The sequence below is a fragment of the Sebastes fasciatus genome, chromosome 6 (assembly GCF_043250625.1).
Source record: "Sebastes fasciatus isolate fSebFas1 chromosome 6, fSebFas1.pri, whole genome shotgun sequence".
NCBI lineage: Eukaryota > Metazoa > Chordata > Actinopteri > Perciformes > Sebastidae > Sebastes > Sebastes fasciatus.
The window spans coordinates 12,939,851-12,964,110 of NC_133800.1; the positions used below are offsets into that span (position 1 = coordinate 12,939,851).

Sequence of the window (24,260 nt, forward strand, 5' to 3'; positions counted from 1 at the left end):
ATGTTGCGTTTTGCTATGCGACCTGCCTCAAGGATTAAGCCAAACCTGTCAAAAATATATCCAAAAGAGGCACAAGATCAGCTACAAACTGACCTGTGCTGCAGTCACTACTTAGTTTATTTGTCCAAATCACTTTAGTTCTTTTACAGGCAGGGACGTGACTAAGCGTTAGTGAGAGAGTCAGCAGCATCGACCCAGTCAGCGAAGTGCACCTGCTCCTGATTATTCTCTCCCTGTGTTTTACTCAACAAAAAAGAAGCTGAGACTGAAGCACACTGACCCACAGCCACACATCAATACCCTGGGAAGTTTGTTTATTCAGCCACAGACCGCTGGAGTCGTCTCAGACAGAAGAAATATTATTCCGGCACTGGTGGCGCATATTTGAGTTTGCTTTTGAGTGGGGTTTATTTTGATGCCAGATATAAAAAGAGTGAACCACCAGAGGTCTCTCCAGTGACCTTCCTCGTCGCCTCATTTTAGTGGCAGAGACAACACGCTGGCCTCTATCTGGCATTTACAGTGTGTAAAACCTGGTTGGATATTTGCTGAATTTATAAAGCTCTGTGCACATTAAAGGAGAACAGCAAGGATTTTAGCTGTCCCAGACACATCTGACAGATCAGAGAGCATACTATTGAACTGTCTCAGACATCCTGATTATCTCAAACATGTTGATTTTGTCAGTACAACATCAGCAACACAGAATGAGGGGTTTGAGAGCTGTGATGGGCTATAGTCAGCATATCATCACTATGATGGTGAATAGTTATAAAACCAGAGTTCTGTAGTGTATAACTCTTTATTGTACGCACCAATACTTTTGTAGCTAGCTTAAATGCCGGTATGGCCCCGATGTATCCTCATACAACGGTTCGTATGATAACTTACGAAAAGTTATTCCTCATTTTTCATGCCTTTTTCATGCCTAGCAACACGTGACGCACATGTCAATTTCTGCTCCAGTCTTTTCAAAATAAACTTCTGTCTGCTCAGGAAACAATGTTACGTTTAGGCAACAAAACTACTTCGTTAGGTTTAGGAAAAGATCAACTTGGTTAGGTTTAAGCAACAAAACTGCTTAGTTAGGTTTAGGAAAAGATCGACTTGGTTAGATTTAGGCAACAAAACTATTTAGTTGGGTTTAGGAAAAGATTGACTTGGTTAGGTTTAGGCAACAAAATGAAACATCATTGAGCCACCATGCTGCTCTTTCAATTAACAGTGTGTCACTATACTGAACCCTCAAGGAATGGGGTAAGAGAGGTCATTTACCCATGAGTCTTTGGTCCCTCAAGTAAAGTTTGCAAAGATTAATTATTCCAATTAGCGCACTCAGGGTTCAATGTCATACACTTTGTCTACAAAGTTTTCAATTAAGCACCATTAAGCCCCAGTGTGTGGGTGAACTGGAACAGATTATCATGCTGAACTATGACAAACAACACGCAGAAGTCAAACAGTCATTAACCATCATTAACACATTGAGAGAGTGAGGGAGAGACAGAGACAGAGAAACAGAGAGAGAGAGAGAGAGACACATCCCCATCATTAATTGTGATTAATATAGATTTAATGAACATACTAAGTGTGGGGGCTGAGTTTGACTGTGATGGATGGGTAAAAGAGTGACAGCTTTTGAATGAGAGAGCTTTAGACAAAGAAAAAGAGAGAGCGCGTGCGAGAGAGAGAGAGAGAGAGAGAGAGAGAGAGAGAGAGAGAGAGAGAGAGAGAGATTAGATTGACATTTGACATTAAATCAGTAGTGCAAACATTCATACACACATGCGCACAAACAATCCTTCTTTCTCTGCTCTCCACCCTCACCTCCATGGATAGTGATTTCCATGGATTGGCTTCAGAGCCTCCAGCTTAACTTGAACTCACTGAGTGAACGCGTGTGTGTGATGGAGAGAGAGAGAGAGAGACGGCGATTCTGTGACAAGTTGAAAAAGACTATAAGTGTATTGCTGTTTATACAAAAGCATAGTAAGTTCCTAGTAGGCTAAGTAATGATGTTAAAATCTGTAATGACGTTAACAAGATCATATATTACATCATACATACAAGGATTGTCTAAAGCCATTAAAAGTGGGTAAAATAGTTCAAACCTGTCATATGTTGTTTAAAAATTCAATTCAATTCAAATAACTTTCTTTTCAGCTTTTGGCTTCTTTAGCAGGAGCCTTGATCAAGCCTTATTTTGATAATGCATGTAGCTCATGGCATTATGGTGCCACAAAGAGCCTCAAAAATAAAGCGCAGACATGTCAAAATAAATTAATCTAAGATGTTTTAAATCTGAAATGTAAGAACTCATTTTAAACCATTTTGAGGGTCTTCGGTGATGGAAAGTACAGGAATTGTTACAGTTGTTACTTGTGTTGTACATAGACTGTATATAAAGATGGACGACATTACAGCTCCCCAAAAGTGAAGCCAAAACATCTTGATCTCCCCCTGGTGGCTGGCTGCAGTATAGGTCATAGATCCCGCCCCCTCCATGTTAGCAGATGGGACATGGGCCAAAAAAGTCAAAGTACATGCCAAATCAATTTTTCCCAAAGATGGTTTCTGTCATTTTAGGTAGTTCTTATCACGCTGCTGTATGTTCAAGTGTTCATTTTTCTGACACGTTTGGTTATAATTTGTTATTTGATGCTATAAAAAGGGGGTGAGATGTCATGATTGGCAGCTTTCTAGTCTTTCTTATTGACAAACTGCGGCCGTCATCGGCTCGCGATTGGTTCAGGCTGGTGACCTCGATACCGTGGCTCCAGCCCCCCCGATCACTTCTGCGTAGACTTTGGCTCCAACTTATGTCAAAATCTCAAGATGTCAGCTCCCGTATCCGGGATATTTCACTTCTGTACAGTGGGAGGAAGTGGGAGATGCGTCGTCCATCTTTATACAGTCTATGGTGTTGTATGCAAGTGTCTCTTTTTCCACTCTGCTTTTATTGTGGTCTTTTTTTCTTCATATGGGTTCAACATGGATATCTGGATTTGTAGCTATAATATGAAATAGAGATGGCCAAGAGAGACAGACAAAGAGAGAGAGAGAGAGAGAGAGGTAGAAAAAAAAACCCTGAAAAAATGCCAATACTCAAGTCAATATGTTCCTTACTCGATCCGGTCCCCAAGAGCAGAACAGCAAGAGAAGCTAAAACTCATTTTTTTCACCGAGGATTTTGAACAAAATTAAATTTTTCTCTGTTTTTCTATACTGAAGTTTCAAGACTTACAGTACAGTGCAATGAACTACTATGTTATCTAAAGCTAAAACCTCTCCAGGCAACTTTTGTTTGGCTGGCAAAATTCAATGCAGTTTTTTTTACAACCAAAAGTGACACGAGAGGGTGGAGCTAAGTACAACCGAACGCTGAATAAGACATTTGTTAGCCACAAAAAAAGTTACACTAAACTTTCATGCTCTGAAAACACACTGCAAAAGGGTTTAAGTTCTAAGACGAAAACACGGACAACTCCTAGACCGCCATGGTTGTGACCTGTCAATCACAAGGTAGCCACGCTCTAAAGCATCCCCTGCTTTATGGTCTATTTTACTCCAAATGGGACCAAAATTTACTAAATGAACATCATGCTGTATTGAAGAAGACTTGAAAATAGCGATTGAGACCATAAACTCATGTTTACAATGTTTACTGAGGCAATAAATCAAGTGAGAAGTAGGGTCATTTTCTCATAGAGTTTAATGCACTTCCGCATTGGCTTCACTTCTCAAATCTGGAGGTAGCCCACTGCTTATGACACAACACTTAACCACCACCTTATATACCCACCACAGGTTGACTTTAGGGCTGCAACTAACAAATATTTTTCATTAGCAAATTAATCTGTTGATCATTTTATTGATACTATTATCAAAAGTGACCATGGTGACATTTCAGATGTCTTGTCTTGTCCGACCAGTCAAATATGTTTATAATTTATAATGATGTAAGACAAAGGAACGCAGAATATCCTCACACTGGAAACATTCCTGCTTAAGAAATGACTTAAACAATTATCAAAACAGTTACTTATTATTTTTATGTTAATTTATCAATTAATTACCTAATTGCTGAAGCTCTAGGTGACTTACTGACCTGATTTTGGTTGCTAATTATGCCATCTGTTGGTATCTGTGGGTCTGACTGTTCTCTCTGCAGTTTTGTAGTTATAACACTGAGTTGCCACATGTGTCGTAAACCTAGTAGAAGTAAACCTCCTTAAACAGAGCTGACAGCTTCTTTTTTTTAAAGATTCAAGTAAAAAGAGACTCTGTATTGGCTAATTACGAGGGCAATCAGAGAGACTTTTTGTAATTACATTACACTTACTGTGTTGACAACTCTTGACTACTAAAGCCAATTCCACCTACACTATAACACTATCAAAGTCATTCTTCAAAACAGCCTGAGACAACTGTGACAGAGAGCTAACAATACTGGAGCAGGTATTATTATAGTCCTCCTCTGCAGTCTCTCTTTACAACCCTTCTGCTGGGACTAAAATGTAAGATTTACATGGGCAAAGGCAGCTTTAAAAGCCATTTATATGTGTCCTTCAATGGTGCAATTTGGTTTATCTCTATCATATACATTCCAGAAGAAAAACTCCACTATACGATTCATTAAATTTGACTTCGAGGTTTGCAATAACCAAACTTTCACAAGTCAGTTCATCAACAGTTTTTTAACTATTGCTGACAATTTTATTGTCACGAGTGCTGCTGTGATAAAAGCTTGCCGGAATACTGAAAGCATCACAAACAAACGTTTTTTATGAGTCGTATACAGTTTACTTTGTATTCACTGGGACCCAGAGCCCTTAAATATCACTTCAACAACAACTTTTAGTAGAGGGCTACCTCATATTAGTGACACATCGCTTACTGTGGTTGGACTTTAATTTATCGTCTGGATAGGATGAGAAATAAATGCATGAAAGAGCTAAGGCTGCAGAGGGAATAATAAAGAAAGGATGCATGGATTACTGGATTTAAGACTGCACCAAAGATATTAGGATGGAAGGAGAGACAAATAAATAATAGATATCCCTTACACACATAGACGTACCCTTTGCCCCTGCTATATCTTTTATGTATTTAAACATGGTGCAGTAAGGGAGACACATTAGCTGGGTTCAGGAGCAAATTAACCCTTCTCACACTGTCACATTACTTATATGAAATCCACACCCGACAAACGCAAAAATGAATTTTATGAAGCCCTCTCTGATCCAGTTCTCTCATTTTGGAACTAAATGTTTCACTCCTCTTTATGTGGAAGAACATGTGCTTCCTTCCAAGATAAGAAATAAACAAACCACTTGAGCCATCAAAAAGTTCCAATCCGTCACAGCTGTCCAAAATACATCTCATTAGGTGAGGCAATCAGAGCTGATGGGTGATAATTTTGCTGCGGTTACTTTCAAACAACCCAGGTCAGGATAATTACAAGCCACAGACTAACAGGCTAATGTCTTTTCTACAGAATGAAGCAGGCCTCTGCTGCATGCTCACCACAACAGCCTAACCCATGGGCTCTGAGGTGTGATGTGTCCGTGATTGGTGCAGAGATTTGTCGCTGTTGTGTACATCATTTGGCCCCTGAAGCGCACAGCACTGCCTTTGCTCCCCGCAGAAATACAGCGTACCATCGCTTTATTTTAGAAGCACTCAAACATCAGCCCTTAGGCTACTGATGAACACTTGCCTGCAGCCAGGTCATAAAACAACAATATGAATGTTATTTAAAAAGTGCTGTGGCCATAATCAAATTCATATTGTAGATGTGGCACTCTTTGCTCACCTCATGTGTGCCTTTATTGAAAAGATTTTTATGAAAACAACACTCTGATGGCATGACCCTGGTATCATAGCAAAAAAAATTCATTTTCTCTGAGCTGACATTTATCATCTACTTTCATTGAACTACACTGAAGATGGTGTCAAGATTGAAATCCTGCAGTGTCCTGACCAAAATCACATACAAAGAGGCACCTCATCTATCTTGCAATCGAAATGTAAAACGTAATCGCGTTCAATATGTGCAATAAAATGTCTGGCCCGAAGCTTATCTTCTTAGACTGCAGCACCCTCAAGATGTCCATCTGCTATGGATTAAATCTTCTATTTTAAATGTTCACATCAATGCCTGCAGACGCTCACAGACAGAAATAATATATGCCTGGGAGAGAGGGCTTATTTTCCCCCCCACAATCGTGCCCCTTCAGCAGCACTTCAAAACAACTTGTCAGTAGCTGTCAGTTTAAATTAGCGGACTAGCCCTTTACGCTACTGTTTTCTGACTCTGGTAAATCTGCAGGCTGTCTCCATCAATCACAGAACAGCAGCTCCCACGCACGCACAACCACATACACAGTTGCACATTATTTGTTCTACAGTGTCGACAAATGCCCCCCCCCCCCCCCCCCCCCTCACACACACACACGAAGTGGTGATGCACTTGCACTCTGGCAATGGCTTCTTCCAAACAAACAAAGTGGTTGAAAACGATGAAGTTGTAGCAGTCTGTCTACTTCTACAGACATCGCCCTTCTCTGTTTCCCTCCAAAGTGTCAGAGCAAATAAATTCATTTTCATGTCTCCTATTACCTCCAGGGACCTGCAGATAGTATACACTCCTCAAGTGTGCAGGACGCACACACTCACGGATACTAGGAGTGTCATGATTAACACAAATTAGTTTTAACGGCACTAATTTCTTTAACACATTAACGCAACTTTTTTTCAACGATTTTTAGGTTGTAGCGGGCTCAGTTTTAAAGCTAGAGTGAAGATGGCATCATATGAAACTAGAAAAAACCTAAGGAATACATTGGTACCAACCACGTCATATTAGCTTGTCGTGAAGGAGGCCAAATAATGCTACAAACTTTCGCGAAATTTTGGCATAAAGCCAAATAAAGCAAATAATAAATAATATCTTATGATATGATAAAAATCATAAAGTAATCATATTTGCCCACTCCCATGTTGATTAAATACTTGATTAATCTCCCTTTAAGGTACATTTTGAACAGATAAAAAAATGTGTGATTAATTTGCGATTAATCATGATTAGCTATGGACAATCGTGCCGTTAATTGGCTAATATTATATATATATGTGTGTGTGTGTGTTTCCAAAGAAGAAAAGCTCTGCCTCTGTCTAAAAATGTTATTATAATTTCTATTTTATGAGCAATGAGTTCCACGAACTGATATCAAACCATATTAATATGTGTTTACAACGCTGTACTACAGTATCACTCACTCATCACTCATCTTCAACCGCTTATCCGGGGTCAGGTCGTGGGGGGCAACAGCTCCAGCAGGGGACCCCAAACTTCTCTTTCCCGGGACACATTAACCAGCTCTGACTGGGGGATCCTGAGGCGTTCCCAGGACAGCATGGAGATCTAATCTTTCCACCTAGTCCTGGGTCTTCCCTGTGGCTTCCTCCCAGATGGTCGTGCCTGGGAGGTGCCCAGGGAGCATCCTTACTAGATGCCCGAACCACCTCAGCTGGCTCCTTTCAACGCAAAGGAGTAGTGGCTCTTCTCCGAGTCCCTCATGGATGACTGAGCTTCTCACCCTATCCCTAAGTGAGACGCCAGACACCCTCCTGAGAAAACCCTTTTCGGCCGCTTGTACCCGCGATCTCATTCTTTTGGTCATGACCCAGCCCTCATGACCATAGGTGAGAGTAGGAACGAAGATTGACCGGTAGATCGAGAGCTTTGCCTTCCGGCTCAGTGCTCTTTTCATCACAAAGGTGCGGTAAAGCGAATGCAATACCGTCCCTGCTGCTCTGATTCTCCGGCCAATCTCACGTTCCATAGTCCCCTTACTCGCGAACAAGACCCCGAATATTATGAATGTAGAGAGTAAATACATGGGGGAACCAATATTGATCCTTGTGGGGCTCCTTTCTAAATACTTCATGAGGCTTTATGAGAACAATGGCATAGAGAGTCTGAAATCTGCCAGAAAGTTTTGAAAAACAACTTTAAGAAGAATCCAAACCCTCGGAAAGCAACTTAGTGTTGTGATAGACAGAGTCAAAAGCCTTACACAGACTTTGACATGGAGTATGTTCTACTAAAACAAAGACAGAAAAGCCTGAGGCTGTAGTCAATATTTTTTCTCTGTCAGTTCATGGCAAGACATGAAACATTAGTTGTAAAAAGACAAAAGAAATGTCTGACAGAATACACTGCTACAGTATCTTCACACCGAGAATGTGGTGTCTGACACATGTGCCTGTACCGGCATCTGAGAAGTGTAGGCAGGCTTAGCAGGTGTTGGCTGCTTATATAATTCCTCCCATTAGTTTAATGGTTTTTGGCCCCGTCCGTCCACCCTGCACTGTGTGTTACTGTTTTAGAAATCCCTTAGCGGATGAGATCCATACAGCAATCCACTGATGAGAACAAAATCATGCCCATGTCACTTCTGTAGATATGGCAGCCTGTGTTATTTGGTAGACTTAATAACACTCTGGCTTGTACACTTGTTCCACAACATTTCCCCCCAGTATTTTGGAAAGATGCCGTCACAGCATTCTGGGCTCGCCGCTGCGGACAGATATTGCGATTGACTGCTTGAAAATTTAACAACCCCAAATTCTTTGCAACTATCATAGGAAAAGAAATCCTCTCTTCCACAGGTCTGTATGGGCAAGACTAATGGAGTGTTAGTGCTCAACAATAACTGTGATGATCAAGCAAACCTTTGCAGAAACCAGTGTAATCTACAATTGAATCACTTGTAATGAAGTTGATTATGTTCTGCTCAAATGCAGAGGTGGGTGGTTTAGTTATTACAAGGAAAAATACCATCTAACCCGGTAAACTATTGTTTTATTTTGAACAAAAGGAGGTGCACCAGTCAACACAAATCCAGTTGTAATCATCAAGTCTCCAGACTTGTCATGACCAGGCCACCAAAGATAATCAAGCTGAGTGAAACATTTCTTTCCGTGGTGTCAGCGCACGGACGGCTAATACAATTCCTGGTAAACCTCCTCTTTGTACCTAATTAATTTGCATAATACAGAATATCAGGATGAAAAACATTAAAAAAATCACAGCAAAGAAAAACAAAACAATTATACCTCTGTGATTATCTTTTTCTCTTGATAATTTCTGTGTCTGTTTTTGTGTGAACCATGGGGACCAGTGTGGGTAAACTGTTTGAAACTGTCTTCCCGAGAGTGTGACATTGCCCCCAAAATAATAGGAGGGAATGGAAACATGGCCTGTCAATTAATTGCTTGTTTATTTTAATAACAGCCATGATAGGCAATATTCTGAAGAGCAACGCTCCACCGGATATGGAGCTATAAACAAACAGGCCTAGTCACTCACACACTCTGTAAAGCGCAGACATTTTGGCCCGTGTACATAAAATGTGTTTCCATCTCTTACCACCCACACACCCACACACACACATATATATATAAAACACTGACAGACTATTTCACATAATATAAATTACGACAGCATAATGAAGGCATTAGATATTTTTCTTTTTCCCACCTCTTATATATAAATATGTAGCCAACAGGATTCTCTGTTGGGATACAAGCAATCCTTACGTGGCCTTCACAGAAACACCTCACCTCATATGACTGAACCTGCAATCTGGTGATGTGGTTTATATCGCAGCACTGCATTAAAAATGAATGCAAACAAACAAACCCTCAGCATTGTAGAAGCACAGCACAGTCAGCAGCTCAGCAGCTGACGGGAGATGAATGAATGACCTTTGTGTGGTGTCTGCAGACACAACCAAGCTTCCTAATAGCCATAAGGGACAAGATAAGCAGGGAGTGAATGAATGAATAAATGAATGAGTTCTGTTACTTTCCGGGTCCATGACAAACTTTGACAGAACAAAACCCCCCGCTGTGTGCTCCAGCAATGAAGTAAACAGCTGGGATCAGTTTGGATACATCTACACTGTCTGCTGTTGACTTATTTGTGAGGCTGTGCTGTCAGACTTGCTTAACTTCAATGTGAACCAGTGGCTCATGCTGAGGTTAAGCAAGGCTGCTGCACACAAGTTGTGAAAGTGCCATTTGCCTCTTTCCTCTGGAAGATAGATGTACAATTTAATCTGTTATTTACTTGGGGTCTGACCTACAGAGCAAAATTTTCAAGCAGGGAGAGGGGCAAACTTTATGGGAGTGGCCACTTTTTAGTTGGCTGAAATGAATTTGGAGCAGTAAAAACTAACATGACCTCTCCTGAAGTAGGAGAATATATGAATGCATTGTTTTTAGGGCTGTCAATACATTAAAATATTTAATCGTAATTAATGGCATGATTGTTCATAGTTAATCTTGATTAATCGCAAATTTTTTTATATGTTCAAAATGTACCTTAAAGGGAGATTTGTCAAGTATTTAATACTCTTATCAACATGGGAGTGGGCAAATATGCTGCTTTATGCAAATGTATGTACATATTTATTATTGGAAATCAATTAACAACACAAAACAATGCCAAATATTGTCTAGAAACCCTCACAGGTACTGCATTTAGCATAAAAAAATATGCTCAAATCATAACATGGCAAACTGCAGCCCAACAGGCAACAACAGCTGTCAGTGTGTCAGTGTGCTGACTTGACTATGACTTGCCCCAAACTGCATGTGATTTTCATAAAGTGGGCATGTCTGTAAAGGGAAGACTCGTGGGTAGCCACAGAACCCATTTTCATTCACATATCTTGAGGTCAGAGGTCAAGGGACCCCTTTGAAAATGGCCATGCCAGTTTTTCCTCGCCAAAATTTAGCGTAAGTTTGGAGTTATTTTGTCTCCTTCGTGACAAGATAGTATGATATGGTTGGTACTAATAGATTCCTTACGTTTTCTAGTCTCATATGATGCCAATGTCTTCACTAGCCTTAGCTCTAGCTTTAAAACTGAGCCTGCTGCAACCTAAAATTCGCAAGTTGCCTTAATGCGTTAAAGAAATTAGTGGCGTTAAAACGAATTTGCGTTAACGCGTTATTATCGCGCTAACTTTGACAGCCCTAATTGTTTCACAACTCTTCTCGAAAGTAAGGGGCATCGCTCAACTTAAAACTGAAAACAATATGACTGAGATGAACAGTATGGAACAAAAATGTCGGCTCCATCAATGTGCTCGTGAAACTTTATAATAACTTTTAAATAACAAATAAAATGCAGTCAAGGATGCTGCTGACTGTTGTTTACTGTTACGACTCTTACCTTTGGGAGAAAATGTCCCTGTAGGGGCTGCCGTGCTGCATGGCGATACCATAACCACGGTCTGGCGCGTTGCTGCTGACAGTGTAGAACGAGCAGTCCTCGTCATTATTAGCAACGTACTCCAGAACTGCTGCATCCCACACAAAGCCAAATCGACCGTACTTCACCTGAAAGAAAAATAAGACATTTAAGAACTGTTAACAATATTCAGAACGGTGCAGCTTTACCTCCGGTTATACAGGTGATATCCAAAAACATCCTGTTGAGTTATTGAGATTTAAGATGTCCTTGACAAGCTTTTAGCTTGACCTCGGGAAAATTTTCCTATTTAAAAATTTACTTTTGCAAAAACAGTGTACAAAAAACAATTCAACAAGCATATTTTTCCCAATTATTGACCTATATTTTTGTTGAAACAGTGTGCCACAGACTTTTAGTTTGCAGCAATATTTTATATGCACCTATTCCTTCATTGAGGTCTTTGATTCAGTGTCTAGGTGACGCTTCATCACATATGCCTATAAGAAGTGAATGAATGTGAATGAGGTATGGTTAAAAATAGTCTCTATTAGCAGTTCAGCTTATCCTTGATCCATTAAGAAATGTTCAATAAACCTCCTCCCCTGCTTTTCTTTGAGCTGAATCATAGTTGAGTACATTCAGCATAGGCACAGCAAAGATGATCTCACCCCCGCACACACATATTTCATAACCACAGTCTATCGGCATTTTAAGTCCAAAAATGCACCAAGATTACGCTCTACTGTAGGATGGCAACAGCATAGCAATGTTACTGTTTAACATCCCCTCTAGACTGTAGAAGTGTTAATGGCTCACTTTTATTGCATCCTATGTGGGTATGTGTTGGGTATGTTTTACATTTTTATGTGCATGTCCTTGTTTAGTATGTCAATGTGTGCGCTTGAAAAGAAGTAGAGTGTCAAAATGACTCAAGGTGAGAATCACAGCTTGTTTTATAGACGTTAAGGCTTGTTGTTAACATGGTTTCCTGTTAACATTCTATACATCTTTATTTTCACACCAGAATGAAAAGTGGAGATAAACGACTTGGCTGTGATATTCACATCCTGACACCTTTTCTGACATTTCACTTAAATAGACGCACACACACACACACACTTTTCTCCTAACACATTATTTTGGATTTGGTGTGTCATTAACTTTAATGGAGCTTTATGAAATTTTCAAACGCTTATGTCTTCACTGTGAGTGCTTGCGTGCGTGCGTGTGTGTGAATCACCTCAGTTGGCCTTTGTGTGATGACTAATGTCTGAGAACCGACAAGACCCTCTGATTGGGTAATTTCACAGTCTGTAGTCCTCTGAAGTGTGTGTATGTGTGTGTGTGTGCAATAATTCACTGCAGGGCATCAGATTGGCCCATTCTGCGCTCTACAACCTTAAAAAGAGTGCAAAGAGTGCTTTATTACTTCGAAGAATAATTTTATGGCTTTTCATTATTGCTTTTGAATTGGAAAGATTATGGGCTTTGTGGAAAGGAAACTAGCAAAAAATCAGTTTCAATAGCTTAAATTGTACATTAAGGACTTCTCGCTATTTGGGGGTAAATGGCTGAAAAGAATTATTATGTACATTATGTATGCGGTGACCTCTGATGTCAGCCACATTGAAAACACAACAAAGCTGTGCTAATGTCATTAACATAATCCTCATGAATTCAGACACTTCACATGCTAAGTGTACAAATTCCCCCAATGGAACAAAAAGTGTCCAAACCATGTATACTACATTTTTGGAGAAAAACTAGGTTTCTATTCCAGTCTGTGTCAGTGCCCAAATAATAAAAATAACAACTTTATTTTGCACTTTTCAAGCTGGGAGCACAAAGTGCTTCCACAGACAGCATTACAAAACAACAATCACAAATATAAAAAGAGAAAAACTCAAGAACAGCAAAATACAGCGCGCAAATCAAAATCCGGCGGTTATACAACAGAGCTGCATTACGTGAACAAATAAGACTAGTTGTCTGGCAAAAAGGCAAGTCTGTAAAAATGTGTTTTTAGACAGGATTTAAAAGCAGAAACAGTGTCAGCAGATCGAATATTAACTGGACAACATAGATGCTTCAACTTGTATAACCCTTGGCAAAGTTTACAGAGAGGTGTTGGTCAAATACAAGCAAAGACGATGTCCACATCTAATGGCTCAGTTCACATACATAATTGTGGAGTAGAAAATCAGCATTTATGTCAAAGATAAGTTAAAGGCACGTTTTACTGCTGTGTTTACAAAAACAACTGGTGCAAACAAACCCTTTAACACAATCAGAAAAACACACATAACATAAATTTAGTTGTTAAAAAGCCTCTGTATTATAAAAGATCAGTCAATGAAGTTAAGAGTGATAACAACTTCTAATCCTGTCCTTTGAATGGCTTTAAAAAGCCGTACTGTATGTGTTGATGCCTCTCTGAAGAAAGGACAGAGTGGAATTAATGTGTTTACACTGACTCAAGTGCCATTTTAGAGGAAGCTGAATGGAGAAAGAAAATAACTTTGACTTGGATTATATACAGTACTTCCCTCTTCATCAGCCTATATGAAAAAAGTGGGATCACTTGAAGAAAAACACAAAAAGAATATATAATGCAGTCTGTATAAAGCAGGGGTGGGATTCACAAGAGGTCCCACGATACGATATTATCACGATACTTAAGTCACGATACGATCTTATTGCGATTTTAAACATTTTACGATATGCTGAGTATTGTGATAAGATATATTGTGATATATTGCGATTTATTACCTTTTTTCAACTGCTAATTATACAGTTTGTCAACATCTCTTTTATCTAATAAGATACAGCTTTGATAATGGTCATGCCATTTTTTCCTCGCCAAAATTTTGCATATCTTTGACTCGTTATTTATGGTCTTCCTGACAAGCTAACATGACATGGTTGGATGCTACTACCGCTACAACCTCTGATAGTTTATATAATAAAACATACTTGACGTCCATGTATCAATACGATATTGATATACTAGGCTGTATCGATTTTTTTCCCTTTACCCCCAATATAAAGTGATACCTTGGATGGAGACAATGAGTGACAGTGGAGAGAGTACTGCACTTAATAACAAACACCACTGGCCTAAAAATAAAGGGTTGAGTTCATCAGGCTTCAATGTTGTTGCCTGAATTTTGTTATTCCCGCGATAAAGTCTCTCACGCTTTCACTGAGTTCCTTTTGGAAACAGCACAGGATGTTAGGGATGTGAAATTCTTCACCAGTTTCTTCATAATCAAAAATGGGGTCACTTGATATGGTTCAAATGTACCCGTCTTTGCATCACAATAAGACTTCTTCAAGCGCAGTGTGTCTTCTCGAAGCTTTAATCCAATTAAACTACACTCGATAAAATAATAATTATAGCAATGGCAACGATGCACACAATCACATAAAAAGGAATTATCCCTACAATGAAAATGATGCTGGAGCTGTTGAAGGGAAATGCTTTTGCCTGCAGCTGTAGCTGTGCTTTATAAACAGAGACAATGTGTTTGTGAATAGGGAGCGCTTGATTTGATGTACTGCACCAGAACAAGTGCTCTACATGCAGAGCATCAGTCTAATATTGGCTTAAGTCTGATTAATTACCAGAAACAAAATCATGATCAATTACCATAAAAGTGATGTGTTGAAGGTCAGCTTGTTGTTGTGCTACCTCTGATTGTGGCCCACATGAAAAGAATTCAAAACTTTCTAAGGGCTGAGAACTGAAAAACAAGCTTATGGGCCAGAGCAGTCTGGGAGAGCCTTTATCTACCCATAATACTATTGTTTTCCAAGTGTCTATCACTCATAGCTCATATCCCTGAGGTCCGCAGCCTCTCTAAGTCCAAACCATGAAAAGGAAATTGAACAGACTTAAACTCTACCTTCTATTTGTCACTAAAGGAAATGTAAGGTCACTGGCAAACAAGATGGATGAGCTCAGGACTCAGTGGGATTTATCTAGGCAAGGCAGCTTTATGTTCTTCACAAGCTGCATTTGCATGCTTAGCGTAACCTGGCAAAGGGCTCCAATTAAGGTGTTATCCAGGTTAAACTGTTTACATGCACCTTTGACACCCTGCGATTGAGTCTCCATGTTTCCACTTAAACTAATTTTCATGAGAATAAAACATATCAGTAAACCAGTAAAAAGAAGTACAGATGCTTCCACTGGCTGCCTCCTGTTTCTTTGACTAAGGCCTCTTAAAATACAAGGAAAGAATTCATAATCCCAATAGTAATAACATATACTGCTTTCTAGCATGCTTTTGTTGATGCTGAAATACTTATTTTAACTTAGTTTTACACTGGAGTCATGGAGGCAAACAGTCATGAGTAAGAAACAAACAGAGACTAGGCTAAGAGTCCAAATCAAATCTTTAAGCTTTCTGGATCAGCGTCGCTTTAATACCTTGCCAGATAGTAAAAAAACAAAAGTTAAAGGTGCAAGATGTTTACGGGTCACAGTAACTACTTAAATATTGGAGTATAGGATGACCTGAATTCTACAGTATGTTAATGTTCCTGTGTCTAAATGTGTAAATACAGAAGCAGCTTCTGAACAGGTTGGTTGTAGATGTAAAAATAGTGACTGAGATTTGGCTACAGGAGAAACCACCAGACTCTGCAATCACCCCAGGGAGTGTTGTGCTGGTACAGTATGAATAGACAGAGGTAAACACAGCTTTAGGAGAAGAGGGGGAGGTTGGGATATTTTTGCTATTTTACTTGACATCACCATTTCACACATTAGCATAGTGCGGATATGGAATCAGGGATTTTGGGCTTAAAAGCCATACTACAGATAGAGAAGAGATTTCCTGTGTCATTGTTTTTGTGCCGAAGGAGGTTTGTGGTCAAAGAAGGACCGCTGGATCTTGTAAATACTGTCTGTGGTGTTAGTAATGTGTCTAATGTGATGTTGATGTCTATGTTTCGATGTTACTGACACTGTAGTTTCACCCACCATGCTGTGCCAAAAGCAAATTCCAGCAACCTTCATTGTGTGGTCATTAATAAATGATTGATTGATTGATTGATTGATTGATTGATATAAGAAGATGGAGGGAAACAAGCTGACAGGGCTGACATGAGATCATCACAGATCTACAATATGCCCAAACCTCCATAATCTTTCCTCTGATTATACTCTGGTTTGATATATCTACAACCAGTTGGCAACCTCCGGGTCTGAAAAGTGAAGCCAATGCGGAAGTGCCTCAAATTTGCATTCTTTCTAACAGTCAGCAGGGGGCGACTCCTCTGGTAAGTCTGATTATATAGAAGTCTATGAGAAAACGACCCTACTTCTCACTTGATTTATTTCCTCAGTAAACATGGTAAACATGAGTTTATGGTCTCAACTGCTAGTTTCTAGTCTTCTTCAATACAGCATGATGTTCATTTAGTAAATTATGGTCCCATTTAGAGTCAAATAGACCATAAAGCAGGGGATGCTTTAGGGCAGTGGTTCCCAAAGTGGGGTTCGGGGACCCACAGGGGGTGTTTGAGGGGGTCCCCAGCAAAAAGGCTTCAAAACGACAGTCCACTTACTATATACAGTCTGTGTAAAATATGATATTTGCAGTGTTATATGTAAATAACATTTCTGTATATATTACTTTACATAACATGTTACATATTATATAAAGCACATATTATGTAATACCTCATCCAAGTTTTTTATGGGTCGGACTAATAACATATTCTATTTATTTGTATTTCCTTATGAGGCTGTTGTCTACACGTTCTACTATATATTTCATTCACACATTCCACTTGTTATGTTCTTGTTGCAATTTGTGTATACTATATTGCAAAAAGTTCTTCTGTGCTGTAGAGACTATACACGGAAAACAATAGTTCTGGCTATGAGTTTTCTTAAGGTGAACCTACAAAACAACATATTGAAAAGTTTTGTCTCAGCAGAGATGAAGGATTTTCAAACAAATGTCTTTTTCTTCCAGCTCAATAGCCGGCTATTGCATCTGGTGCCTTGATCAAATCTAAAAATGGTGGCTATTTCTCAGAGGAGGGGATTTCCAACAAAAGAAGAGAACAGCTTGCCTCTCACTGTAACGTTGTGCTCAACCCTCAAACAAAAGCCTCAATCAACAAATCCAAAAATACTCTTCGTGAATACAGCCCACAAGTTCATAAGGTATCTTAAATAGATTACAAAACCTCCAATCAACATACAAATAGGGGGCAAGAGATAAGTTATTGCATTCGCCCATTATCATTAAGTCGCATCCAGAGAACTTTTTAGCACTTTCATTTGCAGATGCATTTGAGAATTGCTATCAAGTCCTGCAGAGGATAACTGTGGTTGTATTGGTAAGCCTTTCTCAAGTGAACTCTTCATTAAAAGTGTTCAGTCTGAGGTTTTAACCTGCATGAAAATGTGTGTACTGTGAGATTAGGTTATCATGCACATGCAGGATGTATATGCAGGCAACACTTAGCTCACTCACTCAACACTAACTGCTGCATCTCAAATATGTCCCTCACATATCACACAGTACACATACACACACTTTTACGTCTGTCTGTTCCGTGTCCAGGGATGTGACTCTAGTTGTGCCAGTGTAATTACAAGAAGCAGAAGAATTATTTTCTGACAGACACTTTGGCAACAATCATAGTCACACACACACAAACACACAAACACACACAATCACCTCCAAACACCGATCAAAGCACGCCTCCTTACAGACCACACAATCACACACACACACACACACACACACACACACACACACACGGCAAACATCCACCAATGAATCCTAATCATTGCATTGGACCTTGTTTTTCTCTCTCATGTATGTGACAACCCAGTAAGATCCATAATCACTAAATTAAACCCTTCTCGGCAGTTCTCTTTCTTCGCCTTCCTCTTTTTTTTTCTATCGCTCAGACTACTTTTTAAATCCCAGTGCTCCTTACATGGGAAGAGAGAAAATGAACCTAATTCTGTTGCTCGTTCATTGTTTATGTTCTTGTTGATCAGTTTTAAAGGGTTTTTGTGACGGTGGAGCTAATTTAATGAAGACATAACACGACTGAACCATGAGCCTGAGCTATTTTTGCTGCAGCTCTGATTTGTGTTGTTTTATCCAGGCAAAGGGGCAGAACATAGTAAATAGGGAATAGTTGAACTAATTATTCATCATTTTCCGCTATTATTTCTAATTAGTAGTTCTGAATTTTATGGTAAAACACAGACTGGGTTGTGACTTGAATGTTAACATGTTGTACAACATTATTGAACTAACACAGATTAATGTAGAAATGTATCGGAATAACCAAAATAAAGAGAAAAAAAGGTACAAAAGCCCCCTCCAGACAGTTTTACTTCCTTTTTTTTGGTGCTAACACCGGCTCTTGCTTCAGCTACAGCACCGACACCGCACCAGGCCACACTGTGATTCGTTTATTTCTCTAACGGGACTTTTCTCGTTTTCTTTTGGGCTGAAAGTTGTGCGCTCCCCGTCGTTCGGACCTGTTAGAGGCCGGCAAACCTTCAAAATAGCATCGTCTGCTTTCCCTTAATTTATCTCTGGCAGGAGGAGACGGTAAAGAAGAAAGCAAGTGAGAGACACAGTCAGTGTGGTGTTAATTCTGACGGTGGGATTTCGTGTAATCCACTTAGTTGATTGCACCTGTTCACCGCACACACAAATGCCATTGTGAAAATAAACACAGTACACTAAGGTGGAGGAAATTGGTAAATAAAATGAAAACCCTCAGTTAGCTATTGCAACAAGTTGGGCTAGCTAACTACACCTAACTAGTTAACTAACTAGAAAGACAAAACTGACAGACAGATAAACTGATTTATCGGTTTGCCGTTGCGCAAACTTGGAGGAAGATGTATGACTTGCAGCTTCTACTATAGTCATATGTCATATTCCCATTTTAGCAACAACCTTTTTTTTTTTACTTTGAGCACAAAATTAAGTTATTTATCAAAAGAAAATTGGCAAACAGTGTGGCTAATCAACTTAGTCAGGAAATGCCTCAAATAAATATGAAATATCAGAGAAAAGGCAAAATACACTGGAGGGGGGATTTAAGTGATTAAATGATAAAGGTGGGAAATGAGCAGAAAGAAGAGGAAACAAATAGTGTCATATAATGCACAAAAAAACAATTTTTACATTAGAAAATGAAGGGCCGGCCAATTTAACAATCAAAACACGAAATAAAGTCAAACAAATGTCTGACAAAATTAAAATGTAGCTGCAGATCTAAAATGTGATTTTAAAAGAAAAGAAAAGTATGACAACCTTCAGTTTAGACGTATGAACATCTAAATGGGTCTTAGACGAGGAAATAAGCGACTCACCAAAGAGGTAAGAATCACACCAACAACCCCTATAAATAATATTATTGTCTGATGCTTCACTTCAATATCTAACCAAGTCCACTGTCTTTCCCTAACCTTAACTATACCTTAACCATACTGAAATATGAAATGAAAACAGTACTTTCCTAAACTTAAAGGGGAACACTGCATAAATTAAGAATTCCAATATGTTATTTCCATGGCCGAGGAAAGTTCAATCAACATTTGTGGACATGAGCTCCTCTCTCTCAAAGCCAGAGAAGGAAGTCTCAAGACTGATTTTCTGGAACCAAAGAATGTTTGTTTTCTTTTTTTATACCCAAATGAGCTTTATCCTGTTGTAGTGGTCTCAGTTGTTCAACAGAAACTGTTCCGATATACTCTGAACATCCCACTGGGTGCTCTCAGTGTCATCTAGAACATCTCTCTCAATTCATTGTCTATGGAGAAGCTCTACACTTTATACCCTATGACATCACAAATTTGAGTTTTAGCACTCTAGTTTTTGGATTATGGAGAGAAGTGTTCATGTTTACTAATATTTTTGGACTGTCTTAGACCATAGGAATAACGTATGAATTTTGAAAAGGGGCGTAGTGCCCCTTTAAGTAGATAGGCTTGCCAAAACACAACCACAAAAACATACAAATAAAAACTTGGATAAATAGGGTCGTTCACAAAGTCTGAATTTACGGAGAGAAAAACTTTTTCAAAATGAGGTCAGTCCACTTCCTTCTGGATCAGCCACATGAATCAAAATGCATAAATAAAAGGTGAAGGCTGAACTTTGAGGACTGTTCAACTGAAAGAAAACTACCTATATATGACCGTGCTCCTCAAAGGGAGCTCATACACATTCTGGCTTATACAACTCCCTCTAGACGTTATTTTCCAATTATATGACAGAACCAGCCCAATGAGTGTCTAGGCAGGTTTCAAGAGGTCCTTCTATCTCATCCATAGTTCAAACAGTTTGGCTTCAGAGTCTAGCCATGCTGAAACTTCAAAACGGCTAAACTACTCCAGGGCCCACTCTCTCACTCTGTCTAACGCTGTCTTTTTCTCTCTCCTCCCCTCTCAGAAAGAGCCCTTCAAGGGGCACCCAACATGCAAAAGGAATAGTAGATTCTTCATCTTGCTCTAAGTTTAAACTCAAATACATCAAAAAATGTCTTTTTCCTCATCCATAAATTACATTTTAGATTACAAACACTTTTAACGTGGCACATAACAAATCATCCCCGAGTGCGGAGTCAGTTTCTTAAATGTTCAGTATTTAGCCTTTAAGCAACGGATGTGGAATTTTTTACACATGGGAGCTTCTGTGCTTTGTTCTTCCCAGCGGGAATTCACTGATGAAGTGGCTGAAGAGGAGTAAAAACTTAAGATGAAGACTCATGGCCGTAATAAAGAAGAACACTTTGCCAGTTTTGATTCATGCATTATTTCGTTATTGAGCATTATGTTATCCACATGGATTTGTGATGGCAGCACATCTTCATCCCACAGCAGACAACAAAATCCATAACCATTACTTTTTTAATCTCCCTGTGAAATAATCAGCTTCAAACAGAAAGACATCTGCTTTGATCAGGGCTGGAGATCTCAATATGTGAAGAATTTGATTCGCAGCATATAAATGTGGCATAATAACAAATTGTGCCATTTGACATTTCAAGCTCCGAACTGTCTCCCCACTCACTGTATTTCTGTACTTCTGCATATGTTTTCTTGAATCACTAGCCGTCTTTCCATTCAATTGTCAAGAAAATTTTAAGCACATTTTTGAAATGTCGCAAAAAAATTAGGCGCGTCTCCATCAACTGGTTTGGAGTAAATAAACTGGTCTACAGCGTAGTTTTGTCAGAAGTCGGCACTATAGGCTACGCATGGCTGTAATCCTCCAGTAAACAGCCATGCAAAATGGAAACAAAACAAGTCGCCTTAGCCGATCTACAAGAGAAAATGGAGAGAGGCCTTCAGGAGTTTGTTTCAGTTGGGCAAGTTGTAATTGTTCTTTCATGTCAGCTATTATTGGCGATGTTTCATGTTGTCCAGAGAAGGAGACAATAAATATAAATATCCGTGAAGACGCCGACAGCGGAAACAGCTGATCAGTCGTGAGTTAAATGTTTGCTATGTCAGAATTTATTAGGTAAAGGTGTTTCCATGATACATTTAGCGCATCAACTCTTTTTTGACAGAGGCAGAAACCACCTCAAGCGAGAGTAAAAACTTTTTTGCGCAATTGAGGAAGTTTTATTGAATTTTGCTGTTTCCATACAGCTTTTCTAATGCGACACTTCAAAATGTGCATAAAAATACATGAATAGAAACACGGCTACTGTCCTGTGACTTGAATATGTTTGATTTTGAGAAATGAGAGAGAGAGGTTGATGTGAGACAAAAGCAACAGCCCAGATGAGCTCAAATCTACTTCTACTATCTTTTCATCTCAGGCCACAAAATCTAGAGCTTATTATTGATAGTCTCCGTCTCTTGCACACAAACCACGCCTTCACAGAACTACAAATGGTTTTGTCTATTCTCAAGCCAGCTAGCCCCGTCTCTTGGCTTGTTCCCTCTCTGTCTTTTTTACTTGCATCCCACATGCTCTGTGCTGTCTTTTGTTTGGGCCTCATTTGACAAATCAGAGAGCATTACAATGGGAGGCTGCTCGCCAGCCAAATATGCCTCCAGTCTGCGACTATGCTGGCTGGCTTCCTGCAGATATGTGGATATCTGAATAAAGATAAGATTAGGTGCAAGCGAATCAATCAAGGGACAGAAGAGGGAGACGGCACCTCCCCGTCTGTGCATCATACTACATCAATATATGTGAGGAAGGTTGTTTCAGGACAGTTTCTCTTGAAATGTAGGACAGCAGTGTGCAGCGGGAGTGTTTTAAAATAAAGGGAAATAAATGGAAATATCACATCATTTTCTTGAGGATGGAGTAAATATACGCAGTCGCCACTTTACGTTTTGTTACTGTATATTCTGTTTTACGCTTTTGCACAACAGAGGACATGCTTTTAAATTGGGAAATAAAACAATAAAAGCACCATAAGCAATGTTAACATTATTGTTGAATCACACCATACTTCCTCTACTTACATCTTTATTTTGGAGTTTAGCACATAAGTGTAGTATTATCTTGTCCCACACCCAAGTCAAAATTGCTTTACTTGTCATCCTCTCATGCTCAATGATCAATCATTTCCCTCTTCCAAGAAGCAAAACACATAAAGACGCTCACGGACAAATCTCAGATGATGAAAGCCTGGCACGCAGGTGGTTTCAATCCCTCATGAGGCGTTCTGTCCGACTGCCTGCTCTAGTGGCAACAGTCGCCTCCATCCCCTGAGACGCAATGTGACAACTTCTTCACTCCCTCTCTTCCTCTTTGTTTTCTCTGTTGTTTAATTACCCTCAGCTGTCATTAGTCGTCTTTGTTTCTTCAGGAAGAAGGAGCAATAAAAAGAAGAAATGAATCGCCTATTGCCACGCTGTATGCAAATCTTTGCTCAGACCCCGTTAAGCCGATGAGATGTGATAGTGGAAGAGAGGAGTAATTGGAGACAGATGTTGGAGAGACGGATCATCCGAGACGGATCAGTGAGCCAAAACTAAGATGCCACCCTTAATAGGATCTGGCAGAAAAATTATTATTTCTCTCTGTTTCCTTTTCATCTTCCCTTTGTTCAACTGTATTTTTCATAATGAAGTCTTGTGTTACATTTGCTTGCCTCTGAAAAGTATGAATCATTCCTTTTTGTAAAGTGGTCTTGTGTACTTGCTTTCTTAATCAGTTCACTTGCACGCACAGATGATGTTTGTGTGAATAACACCAAAGGAGGGTTCATCCAGTTCCTGGGTGTCTGTCCTGCTTGTTCCCCGTTGCCTAGTAACACAGCGGCAACAGAGGGGCCTACACGGTCCACAATGAAGACAACACAAAACTTTTCAAGCTACTAATTATGTGAATTCTGTTTACTGTATGAAATGTGTAAAGAATATAGATATATATTTTAGCAAGTAAATTGAACATATTGAAAAAGTAGCTGACAGCTTGGTGCTTTAAATACATTTTTCCAGTTTTAATCCTGTGTCTCTACGTTATTGTTCATTGACCTCCTTATATGTAAAAAAAAAAACGGCAGTACTTGCAGTGAACATCCACCTGCAACCTGCAGAGTTTTGCCAGTGGGTGAGCGAGGGGCTGCGGGCGCCGTTCATCTGCATGTACTGCCCGCGCTGCGGTAACGTTACCACACAGCCGGTTGAAAATTGGCAAAGTTTCCCTTTCATATCTCCCTCGTCCTCCTGCTGATCTGACAACAGGTGAGGGTGGTGTGTGTGTGTGTGTGTGGAGCCAACAGTCCTCTACTCTGTAGCTCTTAGCTCCATATCGAGCTAAACTCTAAGCCCGCCCACTTTAAGCGGTCCAATCAAATGCGAATGATTTGATTTAAATCCCTCTTGTAACTGTACATCGCTCAAATATTCTGTTTCACTGTGAGATACGTCACAGTGCAGCAGTTGGAGACGCTCTAACTTCCATTTCATGGGGACTTTAATGATGTCTCAATATGCCTCTGCTCTCAGACTAGAACCTCTACA

General features: G+C 39.6%; 1 protein-coding gene across 6 annotated transcripts in view; it reads right to left on the reverse strand.

Annotated features, from left to right (window-relative positions):
- The window catches only part of grid2 (glutamate receptor, ionotropic, delta 2), a 564,677-nt gene that overhangs the window by 28,427 nt on the left and 511,990 nt on the right, over positions 1-24,260 (reverse strand). For all 6 annotated transcript variants that reach the window (XR_012594250.1, XR_012594251.1, XM_074637696.1 and 3 more), the window contains exon 14: positions 11,249-11,415. Coding sequence is in view for 4 of the 6 variants with exons in the window: in XM_074637696.1 (XP_074493797.1) it covers positions 11,249-11,415 (167 nt within the window). In the remaining 2 variants the exon portion in view is untranslated. The remainder of the gene's footprint in view (positions 1-11,248; positions 11,416-24,260) is intronic.